Source organism: Clinocottus analis, unplaced genomic scaffold (assembly GCF_023055335.1).
Source record: "Clinocottus analis isolate CAN_PGR_092001 unplaced genomic scaffold, fCliAna1.0.p SCAF_16, whole genome shotgun sequence".
NCBI classification, from domain to species: domain Eukaryota; kingdom Metazoa; phylum Chordata; class Actinopteri; order Perciformes; family Cottidae; genus Clinocottus; species Clinocottus analis.
In genome coordinates, this window is record NW_027175887.1 from 13106152 (window position 1) to 13123910 (window position 17759).

At 44.9% G+C, this 17759-nt stretch overlaps 1 protein-coding gene across 1 annotated transcript; it reads right to left on the bottom strand.

Moving 5' to 3' along the window:
- Window positions 1–922: 922 nt before the first annotated feature.
- Window positions 923–16026, bottom strand: atp2a1 (ATPase sarcoplasmic/endoplasmic reticulum Ca2+ transporting 1). Its single transcript, XM_068578495.1, has 24 exons — window positions 15860–16026; window positions 15618–15754; window positions 14443–14460; window positions 13835–13917; window positions 10874–10978; window positions 9853–9991; window positions 8379–8459; window positions 8198–8283; window positions 7298–7453; window positions 7047–7188; window positions 5751–5917; window positions 5558–5646; window positions 5334–5436; window positions 5094–5225; window positions 4741–4866; window positions 4141–4359; window positions 3856–3967; window positions 3529–3752; window positions 3202–3422; window positions 2902–3104; window positions 2590–2675; window positions 2262–2395; window positions 1500–1617; window positions 923–1051 (listed from the first exon to the last, which is right to left on the bottom strand). Exons 2-24 carry the CDS (start codon window positions 15733–15735, stop codon window positions 923–925), a joined length of 2991 nt encoding a protein of 996 aa, XP_068434596.1. The 5' UTR covers window positions 15736–15754; window positions 15860–16026.
- Between the last annotated feature and the right edge of the window lie 1733 nt (window positions 16027–17759).

Below are 17759 nucleotides of genomic sequence, written 5' to 3' on the forward strand. Positions count from 1 at the left end.
TTTCACATAGTGAGGAAAAATAATGCATATTAGCTTTAAATACAGTCAAATGTATTTTTTTTTTACACAGTTAAACTGTGTAATAAAAAAAGTTGAGCAAAGTTCTAGAAAGTTTATTTTACATAATCACAACAGAAACAGAGCATAACTAGTATGTTTGGGAAGTAATCCAGCAACATTTTGACTTTTTTTTAATCAAAATGTACAGTATTAGTATGACTAACGCAGAGTCAAAGTTAGCTAATGTTGCTGTTTCTACTTTTAGAGGATCTACAAGCTACTGGAAGCCATAAGCTGAAGTATCATTTTCAAACTTCAAATAATAAACACAGACTACGCATGATGCTGAGACCAACAGTTAGATTTCTACTGACAACTCAAGAAAGATGTAAAGCCAGACGAACTGATCCCTGCTACGCTCAGTATCCAAATGTATCAGTCCAGAAAGATTAGCAAGACAGACACAAACTCAACAACAGATCTGTGCACAATGCAGAGTGAGCCTTTAGCCTTTAGCCTTTAGCTTGAGTCAGGGGAATACCTTTTGTTACGGGGTGTGGAGGAGGGGGATATGTTTAGACTGTCAGAGAGGGAATGGTGAAAAAGAGCATCCAAGGTTAGATACATGTCATCAGAGTAAACAGAGATTAGAGGAAAGAGGGTGGGAAATCATTAAAACTGTGAGGAAGAAGAAAAGAGGTGAAAATAACACATTTAACTCAAAGGTAAATGATTCCATAACATTCCACTCAACAATATGTTTGTTACAAATCAATACAAAACGAGACATCCGTGGCGCAGGTTCAGGACAAAATGTTAAAGTAGGAGGATGAAGTCATGTTTAATGTAAAAAAAACATATGTATATTTTAAAAGTATGTATACAGAATGAAGGAAACATGCTGTACACGGCTCATGAGTGCTCATAGCTTACCCTCCAGATATGTGCGAGCCACAAACTTGAGGACCTCGTCGATGAGGATGACTGGGAAGGAGAGCTTCAGCACCATCAACCACTGCTCCACATTCAAGTGAGTGAGCTTGAAGATCATCTGTGGACGAGAGCAACGCCGCTTTAAAGCTGCCAAACGAGATGCTCAACTACGAGTAAGAAACCAGCGGTAAAATAATACCAACGTCATATTATTCCCTCTGAGGAATGTGTTGTCTTATCTGTGAATTTGTAACTTCACACTATTGTCGGTTAGGATAGAAATTTGGATTACAAAAAAAAGAGAAAATAATCAGACCATTTTAGGAGCTCACAAAGCTGAGCAGCTGGTTTGATTGTGTGCCACCGTAAAGCCCATCTGTGTTAGTAATTTGGGCAGCTGAGCGGTTCCTCATCTGTTAAGTATTTAAGCAATGGCAACATGGCGGTTGGAGTGTGTGTGTGTGTGTGTGTGTGTTTGTGTGTGTATATATGTGTGAGGGAGGAGTCGAGGGAGATGGATGTTTGTTTTTGGAGAAAGAGGACGTGGTGCAGGAGGCCAGACTCACGGGCAGGGGGTCGACGTAGATGATCATGAAGTGAAGGGACATGGAGAGGCTCATGGCGCCCACCAGCCAGCCGTTGCTCCAGGGGGGCATGCGCACCAGGGACTGGTTCTCAGACAAGCTGGGAGAGGGAGGGAGGAAGAGGAGGAGCAGGAGGAGGAAGGTGGGATTGGATGGGGGAGGCGGAGGTGAACGTTAATGCAGACTGAAAAATGTTTGAGGGCACGTGAAAGTGTGTTTGTGTGTTCAGGTGAATGTAGGAAAATAAATTCCTACAATGTGCGTGTCACACATGTATATGTTGTGTATTGTCTCTTTATCATAATCATAGTGACTTGAACTGAAATTCTGCGTGCATGTATATGATGGTGGCCACTGTTTTATAAGTTAGGGTAAGTGAGTAGAAGTGCTCACTCCTGTGTTGATATATGTTGTATAATATGCATTTTTATTACTGTTGCCTTTGCTTTTTACTGTTGTCATTGTTGTTCGATTGTTAGTCAGTGAAGGTAGAAGTACTTAGGTAAAAGCACAAATACAGCAGTGTTTAAGTCTTGCATTCTAATGCCCCACATAGGTACAAGTACAGGAGTATTATCAGATAGTTGGACTTAAAATATCAAAAGTAAAAGTTATTTTTCTGACAAAAAATAGTGCTACTGACTTTTGGCCAAATAGACTACTTTAGAAATACCCAAGTACTTTAAATGCGTACTACGGTCCAGTACTTGAGTGAATGTACTTGTGTTCATCGTGCCGTCAGACCTGTTCAGAGCGTTGCACATCTCGATGGTGACCAGCACAGACAGAGCCATGGTCATTGGGGGCGCGGCCTCAAACACCTCGCAGTGGATCCCCGTGAAGTCCTCGTTGTCCTCGCTGCACTGCATGAAGTGAGACTGAGGGGGAAGACAGAGACACGACATCTTACTGAAGTCTGGCATGGCGTCTGCTAAGCTCCGTCCTGTGAAGTGTGGTTTGAAGCGAGTAGTTTACAAGAAAGGTTCCTAGTTACAGCAGCCGGATGGCGAACGCTGCGTGACCTGCCACAGTATGTAGGAAAAGTACACAAATAATAGTGTTAAATACTAACCAGCTGGTGGAAGGAAACCTCTGGGCCTTCATCACAGTACAGGAACCACCAGGCAGCTGCTGCCACAGTTGCAGCACCAACATAACCTGGAGGAGATAAAAAATAAAGTCTTAATTTATCTGACTATTCATCAAACAGTACAAATCCACAGTCTTCAATAAACATGTGGACAATACTTGTGTAATCCCCGCCAGAGAGTTTTCGATCAACATAATTTAGATGAACATGCGGCCTTTTAAATTGCCACAACACACTGACGCCTCGACGGCCAGGGGAAGAGGGATCTTTCTGCGAGAACGTCACACGTTTTACCTCCGATGGCCATATATCTGAAGAAGAGCCAGCCAGAGATGAGGGGCTCTTTGGGGGAACGGGGGGCTCTGCCCATGATGTCGAGGTCCGGTGGGTTGAAGCCCAGCGCGGTGGCGGGCAGACCGTCCGTCACAAGGTTGACCCACAGCAGCTGGACGGGGATCAGAGCCTCGGGCAGACCCAACGCAGCCGTCAGGAAGATACTGAGTGTCGGAGAGAGGAAGTAGATTTCATTAGTTTTGACTCTCTTGTAGAAGTTATTATCGCATCCCACCTCCGTCAACACGAGGGTGTACTCACCAGACGACCTCGCCGACGTTGGAGGAGATGAGGTAGCGGATGAACTGCTTCATGTTGTTGTAAATGGCTCGGCCCTCCTCAACGGCGGACACGATGGAGGAGAAGTTGTCGTCAGCCAGGACCATCTCAGAGGCAGACTTGGCAACGGCAGTGCCAGAGCCCATGGCGATGCCAATCTCCGCCTTCTTCAAGGCGGGGGCATCGTTTACTCCATCACCAGTCTTGGCGAAGCGTAGAGAGAGAGATAAAAGACTTTAAGGTAATTGTTTCATTCCATTTTCAGCACGAGAAACAACCCAGTTTGCGCTCTCCATCTTTTCGGCTCACCATGGCGGTAATCTCATCGAAGCCCTGCAGGAACTCAACGATCTTAGACTTGTGGGACGGTTCAACTCTGGCGAAGCAGCCGGCCTTTCGAACAGCGATCTTCTGATCGTACAGATCGAGGTCATCGAACTCCCGGCCGGTGAAGGCCTTGCCAGTGACATCCTCATCCTCGGAGAAGATGCCAATACGACGGCAGATGGCCACAGCTGTACCTTTGTTGTCTCCTGGGAGGACAGAATAGAAGATTTTGTCGTTTCTGTGAGGAGATTGTTTGTTTTCTTACATGATGAGATTCAAATACCGTGTGTGTGTGTTGAGTCTACTGACCAGTGATCATGATGACCTTGATGCCAGCAGCCCTGCACAGCTCAATGGAGCCCACCACTTCCTTACGGGGAGGGTCGAGCATGCCAACACAGCCGACGAAGGTCATGTCAGTCTGGAGAAAAAAGGACGACAAAATATTTCGCGTCCTTTGTCAAGCAGGAGAATAAACTACAGCAACATTCCAACAATAGTTTCTCATCTGTGACTGTGGATATCAGGAAAACAGTCTCCTTGTACAACTGTGTCTTTAATTTCTGCCTGAACGTTTCTTCATCAGTCCTCTACCTCATAGTTGATGAACTTGGTGGAGTCCTCCAGGTTCATCTCCTCCCTGCTTACAGGTGTGTCGCAGGTGGCCAGTGCCAGACAGCGGAGGGTGTCGCGCCCGGTGCCCCACTCCTTGATGACCGACAGGATGTGGTCTTTGACCGGGCCAGTCAGAGGAACGCGGCTGGTGCCCACACGAACGTACGAGCAGCGGTCAATGACACCTTCTGGAGCCCCCTGTAGACAGTTAACATGACGTTCAACAACATCCATCAACATCGGGTGTTTGACTAATATATGATTTCATTCATTGAACTTTCATCATGATATCATCGTTTCTGATTTGGGGCTTTTTTAGTGCTGCAGGTTTGAGTCCTAAAACAGACAGTTGGCAAGTTAGCGTGCTAAAGAACAATTAGCGTTGGGTCTAAAGGTCCCTCCACCTCACTTCACACTGCCCTGCAACAATCAAAATGTACTTTTGTACTGATCAAATGACCACGAAAAAAAGTGTAGTGTCCGTTCTGCTCCTGTTCTATACGCCCAAAGCGCTGCTGTGACTATCAGGACTTCCTCACAGAGACCCTTTGTGTACTTCATGTCTTGTGTCACACTCACTTTGACGAACATCTTGTTTCCGACGGGGGCTTTGGCCGACTTGGCAGGAGCGCAGTAGACCGACATGGACTTTCTGTCTCTGGAGAACTCCAGGGTGAACTCCTTCTTCATCAGCTGCTTGATCACCTGTTAGAAAATGAGGAAGGAGATGGTCAACTGGAGGAAAATGATCTAAAATCAAGGTTGAATCTACCCCATCTATTATGACGCTGTTTATTTTTACATTTTTCCTACTAATTAAACCTGAAAATATATATAGCAAACTTGTAATAATTCTCCACTGTTAGCCTAAAATGTATTTGTACCCAGGATAACATGCTACATGCTTTATGAAATATTTCGCTTCGACTTACAGAACAGCACGCGTTTGCCCGCTCCACCTTGGACAGGCCTCGCACTTCAGTGTTGAACACGTTCATCTTCTCCACCAAACAGGACAGCGCTGTTTCTGTGGCCTCGCCCACTTTCTCATAAATGCCCTTGGACTGCATCATGGAGCAAAAAGACGGAACAAACGTACATTTAAAGTTGGCCGTGTATCACAATTAACCATAAATGTCACAGACACAAATACTCCTGAATGCTCTGCAGACCTCGTTGTAGTCCAGAGAAGAGTCGTTGCACAGAGCGCAGATGGTAGCCAGCTCAACCAGTCCGTCGTACTGGCCGCACTTTACCGACATGCCGCCCTTTGTACTGGCAAAAAAAAAGATTGTCAAAAATATTTAGTAAAAAAAACAACAACACAGGTTTAACAATGGGTTATGGTGTGTGCAAGGGTCTTATATGATGCACTTTGAACTCTTTTGACACTTACACTTCTCCCTCGGGGGTGTATTTTGAGCCTGAGATGTCAAACTGTCCGAGGGAAACATTGTCTGTATCGACTTTGTCAATGACGAACATCTGCATGGAAACCAAAAAAACCCACACGTTTCATTAGATCTGCTCTTATTTCCCGTCATCTATCTGGATTGAAAATGATGCTGGTGTGGTGAGTGTGAACCGACCTTTGTGACACACATCTGGTTGGTGGTGAGGGTCCCGGTCTTGTCGGAGCAGATGACTGAGGTGCAGCCCAGGGTCTCCACAGAGGGCAGGCTCCTGACGATGGCGTTCTTCTTGGCCATGCGGCGTGTTCCCAGAGCCAGGCAGGTGGTGATGACGGCGGGCAGACCTGCGGCGGACGAAGCGAAAAAATCAAGCAGGGTGGTACTGAGGGAAATAATTGGTTGAAATCATTGGTGGAAGATGGGGAAAAAAACATTTAGAAGAACTAAATTAAAGAAAGAATGATCTGACATAACTGCTCGAAACCACCTGCCACTGGGTTGCTGACAACAGTTGTGGCCCCTAAACCCATCGGCTGGAGGACACCCAGACTGGGGTATTCCTGTGGGAGGGGGCCGCTGCAAGCCCTCCAGTCTGATCTGTGTTCAGATTCTTGGCAAAAATCTACTCTGACACTGGTGTGAAGAAGAACTGGAGAGTGTCCAGTTTAGTGACATTATGGCGGCATCTGTCTTTGCAGATGATGATGTCCTTTTGGCATCCTCGCACCGTGGCGTGTGATGAGCATCGCCACAGTGTGCAGCTGACTCCGATGTGACGGGGAAGAATGTGACCTCCTCTAAATCACCGGTCCCAATCAGGCGGCAAAAAGGTTTGTGATTCAAGTGTTTATGGCAAACCGGTTAGATGTAAATGCAGAGCTGAGTAGCTATATAAGCGCTTGATTTACTGACCAAATGTTTTCCAAGTGTCATCTATTGTTGGAGTTGGGCTTCCTGTCTGTGACAAACAGAGTGGCAAGAGCCAGATAAGCTGCCTCAGTCACTTATCAGAGTTATCAGAAGAAAAAAAGACTTGGGCGTGGATCCCTGGCCAGACCAGGACACATGGAAGTTAACACTGCAAGGTTAAGGTGAAGATATCTTGGCTGTTCTTCCTGTCATCAAAACAACCCAAACAATTGAAGGTGGATTTACTTAGTTGTACTCTTCTAGGTAGTTCATACTTTGAGGAAATCAACAAACTCCAAGATGCTCCTCTTATAAAAACACAATATCAATAAAGCAGAGATATGTGGTCATTTTTATTCCACACATTCTTCTTCCTTATCAACACCTGGCACATATAGAGTAGGATATTCCTCCTCAAGACCTGTGAGCAGACTTTGACGAGCAAAATCAATGGAGTTCTTCCTCAATGTACAACAGTGTAATTATCGATCAGTCAGTGGTCTTTATGGAGCGTTCCACTAGGAGAGCGACACGAGACAAACCTTAGACTGTCCTAGACTTTACCTTCAGGGATGGCAGCCACAGCCAGAGCCACAGCAATCTTGAAATAGTAGACAGCCCCGCGGATCCACGAGCCTCCGTGGACGGGATCGTTGAAGTGGCCGATGTTGATCATCCACACGGCCACACAGATGAGGGAGATGACCTGGAGGAGAGTGTGAGATATTTGTTTTATATGCACATTTCCATCTCATTTTAAACTGTGTTAGTCCTCGTTTCTTACTAAATTACAAAATAGATAACTGGTGATCCACCTTGGAGAGCTGCTCTCCGAACTCGTCAAGTTTCTGCTGCAGAGGGGTCCTCTCCTGCTCAGTGGCGGCCATCTGGTCACGGATCTTTCCGATCTCAGTGGAGACGCCAGTTGCAACAGCGATACCCGTGGCTTTTCCTGAAGCAATGTTGGTTCCCTGATCACAGTTTGAGAAAAAAACATTTGAAAGTTAGTCGGTCAATCTGGACCAAATTCCTTATCCATAGAGGATAAATCCTACTGACGCTGTTGATCGCCTGACTTTTCCTCCAGCGCCATCATCAGGTCTAAATAAGATTCCTCCAATACTTTAGTTTATAAAGAAATAACCGCAAAACTAATGACATTCAGCCTCAGGTGTTCTTTCTGTTTGGTCCAAATTAGCAAATGCTAGCAGGCTAACTAATATGTTAATCGTCCAATATGTTTATTCAATTGATTTTATGGTTTCATCTATTCAACTGTATTGTGTGTTTAAATTGTACTTTCTTAGTTTGTCTTTCTTTTGTTAGGTCTCACTGCTCTGGCCTTGATTTTGCTTTACGTTGTCTCTTTAAAAGTATTTTGTAAACTCTGTTTTTATAGGTCTAATATAAATACAGATATTATTGACATGCTAAATATAACAATATATCTGCTTAAAAGCGTTGCAGGAAAGATTGTTGGCATGTGTCCATTAGCTTTTAGCCTAAAGCTCAGTGATACTTTGGCTGCAGCTTGTTAACCTAACCAAGCTGTGAGCTAGTTGTGAGCTGATTACACAGTGGAGCATGTGTGTGTGTGTGGATTTAGCCTGAAGTGGGCAGGGGTCATCATTTTGACAAAACATGGACAACAGGAGCTTTATTGAGTGTGTAACATAATGGTGTAAAGGGAGAAGTTCTCATAAAAAAAGACTCACAGAGAACAGCATGTTCTTCTTGTCCTGGTTGACGGCTCGGGGGTCTGGGACAGAGTCGGTGTGTTTGATCACGCTGACGGACTCACCTACGGGAGACACACAGGTGTGAGGGTGAGCCGGTCGGGTTAGGAAGCGGACATCAAAAAACACATCGTGTCCGTCTTTCCCCCTGCTGACCTACCGGTGAGAATGGACTGGTCCACACGCAGGGTTGTGGATTTGATGGAGATGAGCCTGATGTCAGCTGGCACTTTGTCACCAACTGGTGTCCACACACACAGACACACACACACACACACACACATAGGGAAACACACAAAAAAAGTTCATCAGACCATTTTGATTTGCTGAGCGGCTTTTCTGGCAGCACGACAGCACAAACAGCTTCATATCAATGTGACTGCTGCAGGATGAGGGAGGAGGAGGAGGAGGAGGGGTCGGGGGTTGATTGACTGGTTTTAGCACCCTGGGTGGATAGTGTTGTTGTTGAAAACTGATACCACAGTCCGAGACAGAGGGAGAGGGAGACCTTGGGGAGATCATTAAATGAAAAGAACAGGTGTACAGCAAACAGAGGGAGAGGGAGAGACAGAGGAGGGAGCCGGTCGTCGATATTAAGTGTATTTATACTCAAGCTTGTTATTTTTTCTTCCCGCAGCAAGTTCCTTCAGTTCCCCTCCACCCCTTTTTTATGCGATTGCCTTAAAAGGGCCCGTGTTCATTCTCAAGGACATCAGGAGACATGTGCTCTCTCACACACACACACACACACACACACACACACACACACACTCACACACACACACACGCACACGTACGTGATTCTTTTGAAGTATATGAGCGAATGTGCGTAGAAGCTTATTTTTTTCTTTATGTTAAACCAGGAGTTAAATGAATAAGAGTTTCTAGGTCAAAGGTCATCTGTTTTAAAGGTTTTCAGCTCAAGCTCGCAGTCGATTATCATCGCTCACGTCAGTTCGTAAACCACTTGCTTTCTCGATCCGAGGTTGAAAAGTCCTGAATAAGCTGCGAAGATGAGCTTTGGCTTAATTTATAGGACGTGCTACATACTTTAAGTGTGTTCTGAATATCAGGAAAGTTATTTTTAGTATAAAGAGTCCACTATATCATGATTCGAATTTCCCAATGTCAGCAGCTGCTGCTTCTTTTTCTTGCCCATCTCCCGACTAAAAAAGACAATTCCCACAGACCAGTGCTCCATACAGCTGCGTTGCATTCACAGTCGTATCTTTTACATTTGACCTCTGCATCCCAGGAGGCCACATTGCACAAGACTTCGGACTCTACAATTGAGCAGGATGAAGAATTGGTCAGATGCTTCCCTCCCTCTCCTGTATTTCACAACTCAAGTCCTATTCTGAAGGGTTAGCTTCAGGAAGGTGGGCTCGACCTTTAACCCTGTGTGGCTAAAGCCAGCTTATTAGTTGATTGCCTTGAGTCCCTTTGTAACACTGAAGTTACAGGATCTCCCGCGCTACTTTGTACACCAAGTATAGATATTCTGTGAGCCTGAGGATTCACTGCTGCTGCACCTATTTTAACACTTGACTGTTCCTGCAGCGTTTTTAGTAGCTGAACGGACTCTGAGGCAAAGCAGTGAAAAGAGAGGGCTTCTTTGGTTTTGGCAATCTTACCAGAAACCTCCACCACATCACCAGGAACGATCATCCTGGCCTTGATTCTCTGCACGCTCTTCCTGTCCGACCGGTAAACTTTCCCCATCTCAGGCTCGTACTCCTTCAGAGCCTCAATGGCACTCTCTGCATTGCGCTCCTGTTGCAAAAACATACAACGTATTACTATCAATTATAATACCACAACACTAAAAAATGCAGATTGCCTGATTACTTATGGCGATACTCCTCTTAATGCCAGGTGCGGTTAGCCATCCATTCAGGGAAACAATTCAAGTATGTCAAGGAAATCCTTCAAAGGACAGCAGTAGCATAATTCACCATTTTGGGTAATGGGATGCTAATTTACTGTTAAAGTTTGACATTGAACACGTCTTGAGTGACCACCGTGTGTGTTTGCGGTGCGGTGAGTCTGTCAGCTGAACAACAGGTTGATGAAGTCCATCGGATGATGTTGGGTTCAGTGGTTTCCTCCAAGGCTGCCCTCAACGTGTAAAGCCTTCTATATGTCAGCCGCCCTCCCTCTCTCCATTCTCCCCCGTACCCACCATGTGTGAATCCTCGTGCATAGTTTCCAAATGACTGCCGCAGGATTCATATGAAACCCCCTCCGACCACACACACACACACACACTCACACACTCCCCAGGCCCGTGGTAACCCAATCGTCGCTCTGTATTTTTACTGTGGATTGTAACAAAGCAGACTGCAGTTTGAGCCTTCAAGTGTCCCGGTCCGCCTCCCTCCTCTCCCCCTCGCCACCACGTTGGCTTAACCTCTGGCCTCTTCACCTCCGGCTGCCGTCATGCCTCTCATTCTGGACTCCCTCGAACTCCAGAGCTCCCGTGTGCGTGTGCTCGCTGTAAAGGACACGGGCTGCGACCTGATTGTGTGCGACTGTTGCTAAGTATAAGAGTCTATTTAGGTGTGTGTAAAAGACAGCATTCAGGGGCAAGTATGTGTCCTTGTGATTGTTCCCTTCGCTCTCTCTCTCTTTCTCTCTCTCTGCGTGTTCACTGACCTGCCAAACTCCAACGATAGCGTTTGCAATGAGGATGAGGAGGATGACCAAGGGCTCGACGAAGGCAGTGACAGTCTCCTCGCTGTCCTCAAACAGAGCCAGCACCTGAAGGAGACGGAGAGAGGACGAGCATGTCAGAACGCACATTTGAATGAGCATATATTTCACTTCATGCTGACTTCTGTGAAGTGAGGCTTTAGATAGCGTGTTGTGTTCGACTGACGGTCCAAAATCCAAAGATATCCAACTAACGATCAAATGAAAACAGAAAAGCAGCAAATCTTTACATTTAGTTAAGAAACACAATTTTTTTTTAGCATTTTCACTTCAAAAATGACTAAAATGTCTTTCAGTGTTGATCCATTGAGTAAGTCACTTGTAAAATGTGGTTAAAGATGAACTTTTTACACAAAATATGAACCTGCATGTCCCAACACTTCCTCAAGCTGAAAGATTTAGCATTGAAACCGTTAATTAATCAACAGAAAATAACAAGTATGATCAATTCATTGTTTATCAAAGCCAAACACTCTCTGATTTGCACTTCTAGGATCTTACTTTCTTCCTTTTTTTGATCAGTACTGTTGGTGGAATAAATCGTCATTGACGTAAAGTTGAAAAATGAAATGATCGGACATCGATAATTCGGGAAAAGCCCCACTGAGGTTCTGGTTTTATTTTTTCATCACGCCATTTGATCGCCGAGGCTTTCGGCATCTCTTCACACTTCTCAAAAGCCTTTTCCGTATGTGTTATCTCTAAAGGTCAGCGGGTTTGCACGTCTTTGTAATGAAGGATCAAGTATCAAGGATCTGTTGGGTGGTTGAAGATGTTAATCAGATAATCACACGGATTTCATCTTGAGTGATTGATATACTTTAATAACTGCTGGGGGATACTTTGTTGTGCCCCTGTTGCTCGAGGCGACGGTATCATCTTTTACGGCTGGTCAGCATTAAACAGAAGAGAGAACAGAGTGTCTATTTCTGACAGTTATGAACTATCGCCGGATCAAATGCCGTGTGTCATTGTTGTCTCTTATGTCACCCGATGTGTGAAGTCTTTCCTCTACATGTGACTCTCCCGTCCGACACGTGTCGGCCCCTGGTGAGCGGGAGTGGGAGTCTGTTTCGGAAAGCCTCCGTGTTGACATTGACACAGATTAGTTGCAGGCCGGCGGAGCGGAGAGAGGCCCGTCCTCCTCCACGGCAAACGTTCTGCTCCTCCTCGTCATAATCTGCTTCTTTCCCCCCCCCCCCCCCCATCATTTGCCTGCTCTTCATCTTTTCTCACCCTTTTCCAAAAATAGTCGCTCGCGCTCTCCGGCCTGTCTTCGCCCCGGCCTCCCTTCAAAAGACACAATCGATCTCCACAACGAGCGTCAGAGGTTGTCAGCGCACCGCGGCGGCCGGACATTCCTGTGTGTATGAATAGGACGGCCGTGTATCTGCAGCATTTGGTGTTCTCGCTTTTAGAAACCGTACACGACTCCGACTCTATTGCTCTCGTTTGTCACACAAACAATGCCATTGTGCAACCCAATCCTCGACCCCCCCTCACCTCCCACCTCCCTCTCCCTCGCTCTCCTCCCTGTCTCTCACTCTCTCCTGCTGCTGCAAGCCATCCCTCGTTCCTTCCATCCCTGACCTTTGTCTAAGGATACAGTTTCTCATCCTGGCTTGAGACTTTCTTAAAATAAAGCTCCTGCTATGCATATGTGCGCACACTCTCTCTTTCTCTTTATCTTGCTCTCTCTATTTCACACACACACACACACACACACACACACACACACACACACACACACACACACACACACACACACACACACACAGCCGTCAGGCCTTCTAAGGCCATAGTGACAGCTGTGCAGGGAGGCCGGAGGGCAGAGATCGAGGATTAAGACAATGTGTCTCTCCTCCACGAAACTGTTTTGGAGAGAGCAACAGCGGAGGGAGAGAGAGGGAGAAAGAGAGAGAGAGGGAGAGAGAGGGAGAGAGAGAGAGAGAGAGAGAGAGAGAGAGAGAGAGAGAGAGAGAGGGATTCCTGGTGTAAATGAGAGTGAGGACATGGGTCCAAATGTAATTTAATAACTCAGCGACGTACACAGTGTGTTTGTCGGCCAGAGTGTGTGTCGTGACAGACAAAACTGTCGAGGGGTCAGAAAAGAAGCGGCTCACAGTTTGCCCTCCTCACGTCACCGCCGGGTTCTTTATTGAGCCCCAACGAACACTTCTGTCTTTTACTTTATGAGACTTCAGTTCTGTCTGTGCGGCGCGAGACATCGTCTCCTTATTCGCAACAACTTTGAGCGAGCAGCTAATATTTTGCTCTCTCTGATTTGGTAACTACGACTGAAACATAATCATTTCATTGGTGGAGCTTGTCATGGGCGAGTGGGCGCAAGGTCATGCAAGTGCTTTTTATGGATATTAATTATTGATACCACTGACTGATTGGTCGGCTTCAACATGCACACGTTTTAAGGGGTGCAGATCTTGCAGAATTTTGCTAGAATATATTATGCAGATTGACAAAATAAATGTAGACTTCTCAGATTTCTAGTAATAATCTTCTGTATGATAATATAACCGTGTCATCTCATCCAAAAATCCTATTTTCTGGCAAACTATAAGAAACTGTTAAGCGACAGGTCTGAACTTTAACTTTTAAGGAAGTAAGCTCTCTTTTTTTGGGATTTTTGTTTTTACATTGTATTCTAATGAGGGATGTTTGTTCAATCTGTTGTTTGGACTCTTTTGAATAAAAGTGAAGTAGGAAAAGAACGGCATCTGGATCTAATATGGAGCACCTTCATCCAAATTACATCAAACATCTGTCTTTTCACCGTTAGCTCCTTAAATACACAATGACCATGTTGTAAAAGCTGCATGTGGGTACTGAACAATGAGGATACAGTCACACCGCGTCATGTAAAAAGAGAAAAGTGAGCAAACTCACAAAAGAGATGCAGGCGGCCAGCAGTAAGATTCTGACCAACAAGTCCTCAAACTGTTCCACCACCAACTCCCAGATGGTCTTTCCTGTTAAACATATCAAATCAAATCAAACACAGCATTCAAGTGTGTGTTCAATTGTGTATGCACCTATATATTCACATCGTAGAAGTCAACATAATCTCAATAAAACACATGCAAAGGTTAAGTAGATTGTGATATAAACACATAAATGATCTGCATGGTGTTCAAACTTGTGTGGATATCACTACTTTCTATATTCTTTGGGCGAAGTTATGATAGTTGAACTATCGTGGCAGTTAGTTTGGGTTAAAAAGGACCACAACTGTCGAAGCCATACATCCAACATCTGATCAGCTGATTTCTTGAGTTGCGTGCGTGGCGTGAACGTATTATTAGAACTCAGTGTCACAATAACTAGCGGCACCACGAGAAGCAGCCAATGGCAGGTGTCGGATAAACGGGTGTGTGACTCGTCATCACAGGAAGTGAGAGGAACAGGTGTGTCCGGGCGGCACAAAGTTAAAAGGAAGTGTGATTCAAACTGAAATAGTTGAAAAGCAGGTGTTTGAGGCTTGAAAGTGGACTCACCCTCCTCCGCTGGCAGCTCTGTGGGTGAAGAGAGACAAACAATATCAATAAAACACAGATGCACGCCACATTTACTGCATCGCTTTGAATCAAAACCACCTGACAGAAACTATTATCTACGGCACTATTGATAGGACTCTAAGTGGGTTTAATTAACGTGAGGAAGCAGCTGGTTCGTTCAGGCCTCCTTGAAACTCGGCCAGTTTATGACACAAATAAAGTGACTTTAATAACTGACCTTTATGGTTACCTTCATTACTTAGTTACTCTGTCAACATACGTGTCTCTGCTGTGATGCCCCTCTAACCTTCACTGCAGCCTGTTGACCACGGTTTAGTGCAACGAGAGGGCGGAAAAATCCGCCGTGTTGCTCGTTAAATAGGCATTTTAAACAGCGGACATAATCATACAATCTGACTAATAAACAACATTAATTGTTCTGTTCCATTTAATCCAGGCGTCCCCGCTCATGCACACTGTTAGATGCAACAAAGAGGTCAATAATGCTATTAATTATAACTGTGCATCCCTGCTGTGACGCGTTTAAATTGCCTGTACAATGCAGGTGATTTCTCAAATACCAAATTTGACTCAGTTTGACAAAACTTTGTCTTCACTCAAAGTCCTCTGACACACATTTTTTAAAGGGCATTCAGCTGCATCGCCTGGCCTTCCTCAGCGGATGGAGGTCGCTCAAACTCCATCCTACTGAGGGAGGCGGTTGGTCGACGAGTAAGCGGGTTGACCTTGAGTTGAACCAGCGGTCATGGTTTAATTCACCAATAAATAAAGAATCTTCAATCAAAAATAAAGCCGGTAGCGACTGTCCGAAACCTGAAACTCTGATGCACCTGCTCCACAAACATCACCGCCCCTCCCGCAGTTACGACTTCATCAAAAACATCACACACAGTGCCAGTTCATCACTACTCCTCGTCCTCCTCTTTCTTCTCCCCTTTAGTGGGTTTGAACCATTTTATCTTGCGAAAACCTCTCAGGTGCTCTGTGTTTCTGCCTCTGTGGCGTTCGCTCTCTCTTCCAGTCTACATCCAAAGATACATGTGTGTTCCTCCATCCTAAGACTGATTTATCACTCAATTCTCCACTACTACTTTCTTCAGACCTTCCAATGCTCCATCCATCCATCCATCCATCCATCCATCCATCTCCCTCACCGTTGAAGCCATATCTTTCCAGGTTCTTCTTGAACTGCTCAGGCGAAAGGCCGGTTTCTTCAGTGACGCCGAAGTAAGACAGAACGTCCGGCGACTCTTTCATGTATGCGTTCTCCATCCTCGCTGAAACGGAGAGGCTTCGGGAACAGAAGGGATAGAAAACACAGAAACATTCACATGAAGTCTGAGGCCTGGCCTGACACCGACAGTTAAAACAAGTGAAGCTCGAAATGTTCACCCACCACTTTCTTGAAGTGTGGAATTTGGGATGAAAAACTGGCAACCCCCCCCTGCAATCACACTGGCTCTCTCTCTCTCGACCCCCTCTCTCTCTCTCTCTCTCTCTCTCTCTCTCTCTCTCTCTCTCTCTCTCTCTCTCTGGGCTGTTGCTCTCCTCTCGGAGCCCTGGACTGACAGAAAGTGCAACCCGGCAAACTGTCCTGAAAAGTTTTATACAGATGAAAAAGTGGCCTCATTGGTGCTTGCTCACCAGGCACTGGCCTCCCATTGGCTGAGAACGACACAAATAGGTGGGTAGGGATGGCCCTGTGCGAGAGAGTATGCAGGGGGGCGGGGGTGGGGGGCAACAACTGCAGAGGGGTCGACTGCCCGGCAAGCTGGAAATAAGATGTGCACCAGAGAACATGCATGCTCAGGGGCAACAACGGCTTTCTGAATGAGACGTAGGGGACACGGACGAGCCCGTAACACAACACCACTTTGTGGATGTTTGTGGACACTCGCACACTCAAGAGAAATGTCAAGAAACTTAAAGGTTTTGAAAGGTCACTTTAGCTGAACTTGAATAAAGTAAATTCATTCATATGTTGACACAATATCCCTCAATGCATCTCTAATGTTCTTAAAAAAGCTTTTCCACTGGTGGAAAGTAATTAAAAACATTTACTTAATACCGCTTGATAAGTACACGTGTCAGGTACTTCGCTTGAGTCGTGTGCTAGTTATTTTACAAATGAAGGATTCGTATCAAAAACACATTTGATTATTTTATAGTATATATTGCATTTGTTTCCTCTTCCATTCCTCGACTCCTTAGATTCATTTTGAGACCGTTTGGAGGGGCCTGAGCCCTATGTTTGAACCCACTGGACCAAACCTCCAGACAGGTGAATACTACTTAAATGTTGTATTCGCAATCTATCAAAATATTATACAATCATATGAATAAGAGGTCATTTCAATGCAGAATCAGTAAGCTGATACTTTTACTTGATAATTATAATTACACAGATGCAAAGAAAGCAGGAGCAGAGAAAAGGACAGAGGAGATATGTCTTGTTGTCGGATCTTTTTATTGCTGTAAAGAAAACACTCCGTGTGACAGAACTACAGATATGAAATGAGTCTTCATGATGAAAATCATAACACAAATGCAAACTCTGTATCTCTGAATCAGTTTTCCCTCGTCTATCGGCTCCGTCTTTCAACCTGCACTAATAGCATAACAATGTTTTTTAGCCACTTGGGGGCAACACAAGTTGTAAACACGAGATGGATATATCACAGCCTTTTAAAGTGAAATGGGAAACGTACGCAGGTGAAAGTGAAGCAATAAAGTTGCTGAATAGTGAACTGAAAGACACTAAAACGCTCTGTGGAGTTGAGAGGAACTGTAAAGCTGAGTGATAATAAAGAATGAAATGACAGAAATGAACTGAATGAAAATGAACTGATTCATCAATTAGTTGTCAACTATTGAATAAATCATCAACTTTTCATAACTGATTAATTGGTTTTAGTAATAATAACAAAAAGAAGTCCTCATTCTCTTATTCCAGCTTCTAAAATGTGTATTTCCTGGTCCTTTAATACTCCTCAATGACAGGAAATAAAATACTGTTGAGTTGTGGACAAAACAAGACATTTAAGAATGTGATCTTAAAATACTGAATGACATTTGACACCATTTTCTGAGAGGTCAAACAACTATTAGCAGATTGATCAACAAATTAATATAATCGTTAGTTGCTAATAATACTCAATGATCACAGCTCTTTGTTCTTCCTTAGACAGTGTTATGTGTCCTGTCTATCAAAGAACAGAGAGCTGTCAACCAACACCAGACCTGCACGGCCTTTTCCGAGCAGTAACTTAAGACCAGAAGGCTACGACAGATACTTT

Bases quoted from the DNA above. Each gene is read 5' to 3' on its own strand.
- atp2a1 (XM_068578495.1), bottom strand. From the start codon at position 15,735: ATGGAGAACGCATACATGAAAGAGTCGCCGGACGTTCTGTCTTACTTC. The intron at 3,105-3,201 runs GTGAGTACACCC...TCCGACACTCAG, and splicing joins AACGTCGGCGAGGTCGTCTG to TATCTTCCTGACGGCTGCGT. The intron at 2,396-2,589 runs GTTAGTATTTAA...CTTCCCCCTCAG, and splicing joins AGGTTTCCTTCCACCAGCTG to TCTCACTTCATGCAGTGCAG.